We start from the raw sequence: 8,675 nt of genomic DNA, 5'->3' as shown, positions 1-8,675 counted from the left end.
TTTTAAAGGTTCATGGATTCCTTATTCAGAAATGTGAAGGGAGTTTTTGTTGATTTAAACGATATCCTTATCGCGTCCGTTCTAGAGATAAACAGTGAGGATTGCTCTTTAGAGTGCTGTCGAAGCTCCAAGAAGTAGGTCTCCGTCTCTTGGGAGAAAAATGTAATTGGGGAGTATACTCTTTAGATTTCCTGGGCCACCATGTCTCAGCAGAGGGAATTAAACCTCTTTCAAGTAGAGTCGAGGTTATTCGTGTCTTAGCTCCTCCCAAGTCTCGTAAAGAAGTTAGGCCTTTTGGGAGATGTTTCAATATTATGTAAGTTTCATACCGTGCCTCTCTAACTACTCGGGAGCCATGCATCCCCTATTGTGAAAGCATGCCAAGTTCGAATGGGAAGAAAAGTAGCAGGTAGCCATTCAAAAAATTAAAAAGATTCTTTTTTAACGGACTCTCTTGGGCTTTTGAGAGGACAGCATCCCTTGGGCCCTGACAACAGATGCGTCGTTGATTGGGATGGGAGCTCCCTTAGAGCAATAGCCAGGAAGCAAAAGGACACCTTTGGTTTTTTGGTCCAAATGGTTGACTCCTGCTCAACAAAAGTACTCGGCATTTCCCTGACACCGAACTAAGATAGCGTATCTTGTTTATAAACACTCTATAAGATAAACCTGAATAAATGTTGCATCCACTAAAAAAATTGGACACTTTAAATAATAAATTAATCTCGGAGTAATAGTAAATTTTCCCAAAAATTTGGAGACAATCTTTAGAAACAATACAAATTGAATATGGTGCTAAAATTTTGTGTGAAACGAAAGAAAACCATATATTTCAAAAGTATGAATCCAGGTTTCAATCACCTGTAACGGAATTCGATTGTGCAATACCGAACTGCTGTGGTTGTCTTTGACCTTCTTCTGGTTCAGTTATAGACTGTTAGGATATTTCTTGAGAAATAACCCTAATAACAACATCCCGGATTTTTTGCTTGTAGTTGTCGTAGTAGAGCGGGAACATATTTTTTAATGATTTTTACGAAAAAATTATGAATGAACGTTTCCAAAACAAATGTCAAGTGTAGTATATGAAGTGCTGCTTTCAGCCTATCTACCTATTCTTTAATGAATCACAGCCCAAAAAATCAACTGATAATTACAATAATTTGCAAGTACACACATTGTTTACAAAGGTAAACAAAAAAGTGAAAATTTGGGGATCTTTTTATGATCATTATTCAATAAAAACAATATAATGTATTATTTTACAATTACATAGTATCAGATCGAAAAAACAGGTTTAACTTTAGCAAATATAGATGGAGTGATGAATTTGAGCATTTATCAATTTGATCTCAAAAGATACACACTTTGTTACAATAGAATAGAGTTTCTACGAGCGTAATTTAGTATAATATTTTATTGACAGATTTCAAAAGTAACATTGCTCTTGTAATTCATTAGGATGATCAAACTATTCCTAGTGTTATAGGGAAAATGAAGGTTGATTGACTTCTCATATGGATATCATAGAAAAAGTTTATAAATTACTTAATGATACACAGCTTTCAGTTGGAAAATTTGAGGTTCTAGCTAATTTTGTATATAAAAACATTCAAAAATGGGACATAGATGACAGTTGTAAGCTTATATGCTATAACACAATAGATTGAAATACAGGTAGGAATAATATTCTTCTAAAAAAATGGAAAAGAGATAATTCACTTTATGTATTGACAGTATAACAGGAACTTATATTTGGGTCAGTTTTTCAATCATGCTTGTGATTAACAATGAAATGAGTTAAAATGTGTGAGCCATTTCTTTTGGCCAATCAAAACGAATAACAAGAGACTAAAGATGAATTTAAGTATCTAAAAGTTGTTAATAGTCTAACCCAGCATAGAGAGTGTTATTTCAAGAATATAGTGTTGTATGCCAATACGTTTAAGATCTAATGAGTCGGTAACCTAATTCTAGGAAGCTTACTCAGTAAAAATTGTAATTATAGGAAAAATAAGAAAATATAAAAATTTATAATAACATTTTCTAATTATTGGATAGTAATAAGAAGTTAAAATATCTTTTAAATGCAAAAGTTAAAAGAAATAGGATTCACAAATTGATCTTCTAGCTCTAAAAAAAGGAATCTGTTCAATACCCAATTCGATAAAGAAAAACTTGTTATAGATAGTTTTGTTTCCAAAAATAAGTCAAAAAGGTATATTGGACAAGTTATTGCTCGGCCAAAAAAAAATTAATAAAGAAAAACCCTGCAAACACCCTGTGTATGTTGGGAAAAAAGCAAACAAATTTGAACAAGACTGAAAATGGGGGTATATGTACTCATAGAACCTATTCAACACTAGTCATAATTCAATTTAGCAAGAGCAAAATTGAATTCAACCAATCAACGGTAGCACAATCATAGAAATAAGTGAAGCCGAATCATGAAACATTTGAAATTTTTTGTTAGGAAGTAACTCCGAGCATTATTCCAAAAGATTCACAAAATATTAAGGAGTTGGTTATTTTGCTTAAGTATCTAAAATAAAAGGCACCTAATACTAATACTGCTAATAAGAAGTAAAAGTAGAGTAATCAATAGGTGGCCAATTTACGTGTATTTGGTGTTATTGTAAGTTAAAAAATATATTATTTTGTCACAAACGTCATACATAAAAATATTCAACTTTACGTACATAGGCCATGAAAGGATTTATATTTAATAGTTCATGGATATAAGAAAGGACAATATTTTAATTTAAAAAATGTTATGAGTATTTAAATGACGATTCAACTTTAAAGTAGAAAGCAGCTAAGATTCCGATCAAGGATAATAATATTATCCATTGTTTCATTAATTATTTAAAAAAGTTTGAGTGACGGGTTTCTTAGCGAACAAAAAGTGTTTAAGTGAGTAACGACTGTTCAAGCGAGTAACGAGTATAAAATTATAATTATAACTCTACGGAAATTTGGTACATCATAACAATTGACAAGAGATATAAGGCTTTTAAGTTGATGGTCGTTGGACTGATTAGCAAAAATTTCAAGACTAGAAATGGACCGAAACCTTTTATATTTAGTCATTCGATTAAATTTTAGATTTTTATATTCAAGTAAAAGTTTGTCACCACCAATGATACAATCCTTTACCTCATCATCTGATTCGCAAATACGTCGAACAATTTCCAAGAATACTCCTCCATTAGTGCGACCAATAATTGTAACTGGACCAACCACATCTTTATCAGATCCAACCAACATATCCCTATTCCTTCTACCAAAAGTGTTCTCTCATCATTTTTCTTGAGGTGCTCTAAGCAACAATTAGCTACAAAAGCTATTTCAGGTCCAAAACGAAAGCTCGGAGTAAAGGAAAATTTCTTAGACGATTTAAATTATTTTAGTAAATTAACGGCTCCCCTAAAGCTATAAATCTGTTGATTTGGGTCGCCAACAATTACTTTGGCCGTGCTTTGATGATTGATGATATCTAACATTGTAGGATTTATATCTTGAGCTTTGTCAATCAAAAGTACATCATGTGAAACTATGGTTTGTAGATTTGGCTGCCTCAACTGCCATAATTTTAGATAACCGTCGTGAGTTATGGGCACTGAAGTGTTTTTCTGGTGAATCATTGCTTCCCATACCTTTTTTGAATAACTAAGAATGATTTCTCTTTCATAAATTGGAATCGTTTCTTCTATTTCCCAATCAGCTTTTTCAATTACCCATCTGGATGGTACATTCTCTATACTGAGTTCCATCATACATCATAGTAATCCAATCAATTTGAAAAATGTTTTGAGGAGAGCAGCTTAGCTTTAAGGAAGTTTCATTAGATTAGCTACAAGCAGCTATGAGATGAGAGAAATAAACACATATCCCGCTCCGTATCTAGCAATGGTATAGGCAATTACAACGATTTTGATCCTCAATTCACTTCCACGTACAATAGGAATAACCACCTCTTTATCTGAAAATTCGTTTTATTGATCGATTGCCAATTTTCTTTTAATATTTTAAATAATGGATTTTTTTTTTTAGTGTGAACCAATTTGCCTTGATCCACACACAAACTTCTTGCACCTCTGCAGTCTCCTTTCATTCACAGTGACCGTCAATAGGAGGTGTGGGGACCTTGTGTAAGATGACAATCCCAAGTCCTCCTGATTATACCCTTGTCCACGTCAAACTTGTTTGAGAGGCGATTCCTGGATTTTGTGGGGCCTCTTTGATCTTTTCTTGATGTCCCCCAGAAACTCAGAATCCTGTTTCAAGTTGTGTTCCCCACTTCCTCCTTTCCTTGAGAGGTCTTTTCCATCCTTTATTATCTTGTCATCCTCTAACTAGAAGATGACTGTATTACAACTATATTTACAAAAAGGTTGATAGAGTTTGAAAAGAAGGATTTTGTGTAAAGTGCTAGTATATTATTTTTATATGATCCCTTCTTTAAACAAAATAGGAAGAACACAATTCAGGCGGTTTCGGCTGCTTAGGTATACAGGCAGTCTATACTGTTGTTTTTTTCTGCAAAGCTCTATAAATCATAAAATATATTGTGAAACATTTGGTATTGAACAATATTGTAGCATATTGAACAAAAACAAATTGTCAAATCAATAGAAAAGACGAAGTGTCATATGATGTGTTTTCTATGCCAATAAACATATGATGTTCTATGTAGGTGAATGACCTATGTATTTTATTTGTAAGTGAATTATTTATAGTCAATTGTCAGGTTGGATTTTTTTTTCTAGACTTCATTCCATAATTAATGAAAATGGTAAAAATTGTGCCTATAGATGGGGAAAAATAATAAAAAGCAGTTACTTAAAATTTGCTTAATTAAAAGATGATTGTTAATTTTAAACAAAAGAAAAATCATTTGACTGTTTTTTTACTCTAATAAACATTAAAAATTCATACCCTAAATGTAGCCCTTAATGACATATATTCATAAATTTGAAACCCTTAATTTTGATTTTGAGGTATATGACAACACGAAATCTTCTTTTCCCAAAAATATGATTTCTCTAAAATATAATTCATTGTTACGTATTTATAGGTTGAATTGGGTTATAACTACATTATTTTTTTCATAGATACTCTGTTATCAAATTATTGTCCCTGATATGTTTAATAATTTTAAATTTCCGAGTCTTTCTTGTTGATCTAGGAAATATTTGTGTATATATGACTTAAGCTGTAGTTTTTATCTATTGAGTGGCCAAATCATTTAATCATACCTTACTTAATGTCAAAAGTCAAAATTTTTAATTGCAGAATAAAATATTTAATATTAATAAATAAGCTTGCTACCACTTTATCTACAATTCTATATTTTGTTGATCGATTGTCAATTTTCTTTTTAATCTTGTGAATAATGGTACTTCGGAAGACAGTCCCAATAATTAATTCCTTGATATGATGCCTAAGTGCAAATGGACAGATTTTTTCCAAATAATTTTTTAAGCAAGAAACAACTATTACTTATTAATTTAAAAATTTATATATTTCTATTGTTAACTCCGTCCCTACTTTTGGCCTCAAATGACCATTTATTTTGTAAAATTAGCTTCTATTAAATTTTAAGTGTCATACATTTTATTTGACATAATTTTTTGGGTTATTTAATAAAACTAGGCTCTAGGCTAAAAAAAAGGTCATAAATGTTAAGATCATCCAAATTTTGTTGATCTAAGTAAAAAATGATACACCAACTATTCATGACACTCATAGAAATTTTATTTTTAATACCAGAAGACTTATTTTCTCTCTGAAGCAAATTGCTATAAAAATGCGTGCCTCTCACTCCATGGTATACGAAAATGCAAAATTAAGGAAAGGAAGGAATATGGAATACCTCGAGGTTAAAATAATCACTGGAGCTTTTATAAAAATGTTATGCCTTCCTCCATCTTGTGCATTTTCGAGTGGGGATCAATGATAGCCGAAAATTCACGTTGCAATTTCAAATATGTAATAAACTTATCCAATTTTATCGTCTCTACAAGGATTGTGGGATAACTTTTAATAATATAATTCATGTTTTTAGCCATTGCCCTGGTTTAAACATCCTAAATCTTTTATCATTGTAGATCAAGAATTACTTCGGAATTTAGGCCAAATTTTGTAAAGGCATACATATTATTTGGCATGCCATATATAACATTTTACAGTACAGAAGAAAAATCAATCAGTCCTTGTATTTTAAATGTTAAAGCCTATATTATTAAAATAATAAGCAAAACAATTATTTTTGGTACAGTTGTAACACTTATAGCAACTGTCCCCCTTGTAATTTGTATTATGATATCTATCTGTTTTTCATCGATAAGTAAATTTTGAAGCTTCATCAATATGCATCAATTGATAGCCAAATACTCACAAATTAAAATAACAAAAGTATAGCAAAAACAATAAAAAACTAAATAAAATAAGTAAAAAAGTTGTTACTTCCAAAAAATTAGTAGGATTCCTACAAAATAGTTATTATTTAGAATATCTCAAAGATAAAGATTAACTACTTACTTGTAGATTTGACTTAATAATCTGCATGAAATTATATTACTTTAAGAAAATTTTAGTGCTTATATACTTTATTACGCTCTAGAAAACTGTTGTGGGTCTCCCCTAATAGTCCATTTGCACCCTAGGATTGATTTGTTATAGACTTATTTTTTGAAATATGGATATTTTGCATAAAGTAAATGTTTTTTAATACGCAGGTTAAACATGTTTTTTTCTTTCTATCATTCATAAACATATGTTCATACTTGTCGCAACGATATAAAATATGAATTATTCTATTATTTTCTTCAGACGTTGAAAAACAATGAAACTTATTCATTACATCGCTTTTGTACAAATTCTTTTACTCGTTGTTGACTTTTGCTCTGCAACACAATTGTGAGTATATAATTTCAATAAGAATATATTCCTGATTTACTTATTTAACATAGGAGATTATCCATGATTTGGATTTGATATAAATAAAATCTTTTATATAAATTCCAGAACATTCCCAAAGTAAATAAAGTAGTAAACAGGTTTTCATTAATAGTCTCTCAGTTTATAACAAAAGGGACTCATTCGTTGGCGGTTTTAGTGAAAGTCGGTTCTGGGGCAAAGAACTAAATCTATAAGCTCTTATAATTTTGTAAATTAAAATAAATGATTTTTTAAGAAAATATACGCGCGCGAGACTCTGCTTTTTTTCTATATAGATATAAGGAATAATGTATTTTACAATATTTTCATGATCTTTTTTATAAACTTTGTGCATATTTAATTCAATGTTATCTAAGCATTATATATTTTTTTTATTAAAATGACAAATTTCGTAAATTTCAACCATTCTCTTTATTTGAACTATTTATAAATCATTATTACTTTCAGTGTCCCTAAATTTAAGGGCAATTGGTGTGAAGACAAAAACGAGCGAAGGAATATTCCAAAGATCATGAGAGAACTTGGTGAGATTAATAATCATATTGATTACTGTTTTATATTCATCAAACTTTTTTTATAGGACTATCAGAAGATATAATCAAAGCATATGAAGATGGGGCCCCTGCAGTATTAGATATAGGTTATATTCCCACTGATGCAGAATACAATGTCACCGGAATGGGTAAATTATACATATATAATACCGAGAATGAAATAACTGTATTACATAATATTTAAGATCCTATGGGAAATGAGATTCAATTGACTTTTGAACGGAAGCAGAAACAATTGGAAAAAATAGATTTCTTTGGATCTGAATTATATTTCAAATCCTCTTTCAACAATAATATGATGAATATGTTTTTCTTTAAAAATCCCAAGGACTCCCTTTTCTTTAAGATTCAAATAAATATGATTGTTACTTTTAAAGACACCTTCTTGAATTTTAGGATCGTTGAAAGAAAAACAAAAACCCCGACATTCACCTTATTTACCCGTTGTCTTCATGGTTCTTAATCATAGTATATTTAATACATACATTATACTAGGTATACATATATAAGTTTTTATATGATCTTTACATGTTGTAAATATATATTTACTTTATTTCTTATACAATACCGAGTTGTGTTCATAAATAAAGTCCGTTTTAAGCATATTATTATCCCTCTTTTTACTATTATATTTTATTAATTGATGTAGTACCTTGTATAGTTCGAAATTATTAGGTGTCATGAACAAACAAACTTCATTTTAATATTTTTATAAATATAAAAGATAACTCTGACAAAATGTCATCACCGCTAAACTCAGTTTTTTTCTGAGTCCAAACACTCGTAGATTTAATTTCTACTTAGATGTTCATTCCTCAATATTAAATAACCCTGATAAGGGATAATAGTTAAAAAAATAAAAAACACTGTTTAGGTGTCCAACTACAACATAAGCTGACACGCTAAAAATTGGAAAGGATTTGTAAACTTAAGTATAGTGTACTCTTTGTTTATTTCTAATAGAAGGCAGTATATAGCCAAGAGGAAGGTACATATTTATTATTCTTTTTTTCTTTCAATCCCAATAGAGGTAAAAAATTGGCGTGCTATTAGTACGCATATGTAGTGTGTTTTATGCATAAAGGAAGGAGTTTTCATAATATATTCAATAATATTTCTGACTGTAATTTTGTTGTTCTTCTGTGATTCTATTATTTA

The 8,675-nt window shown here is 30.1% G+C and overlaps 1 protein-coding gene across 1 annotated transcript; it reads left to right on the top strand.

Annotated features, from left to right (window-relative positions):
• The first annotated feature begins 6,794 nt into the window (after positions 1–6,794).
• LOC121124173 (uncharacterized) lies at positions 6,795–8,122 on the top strand. Its single transcript, XM_040719299.2, has 4 exons — positions 6,795–6,921; positions 7,411–7,487; positions 7,544–7,645; positions 7,703–8,122. The coding sequence occupies exons 1-4, from the start codon at positions 6,848–6,850 to the stop codon at positions 7,978–7,980; spliced, it is 531 nt and encodes a 176-aa protein (XP_040575233.1). The 5' UTR covers positions 6,795–6,847; the 3' UTR covers positions 7,981–8,122.
• The last annotated feature ends 553 nt before the right edge of the window (positions 8,123–8,675 follow it).

The sequence above is a fragment of the Lepeophtheirus salmonis genome, chromosome 9, assembly GCF_016086655.4.
Source record: "Lepeophtheirus salmonis chromosome 9, UVic_Lsal_1.4, whole genome shotgun sequence".
NCBI classification, from domain to species: Eukaryota; Metazoa; Arthropoda; class Copepoda; order Siphonostomatoida; family Caligidae; genus Lepeophtheirus; species Lepeophtheirus salmonis.
Note: the sequence above shows the minus strand (reverse complement) of the source record. Positions and strands in the feature narration are given on the sequence as shown.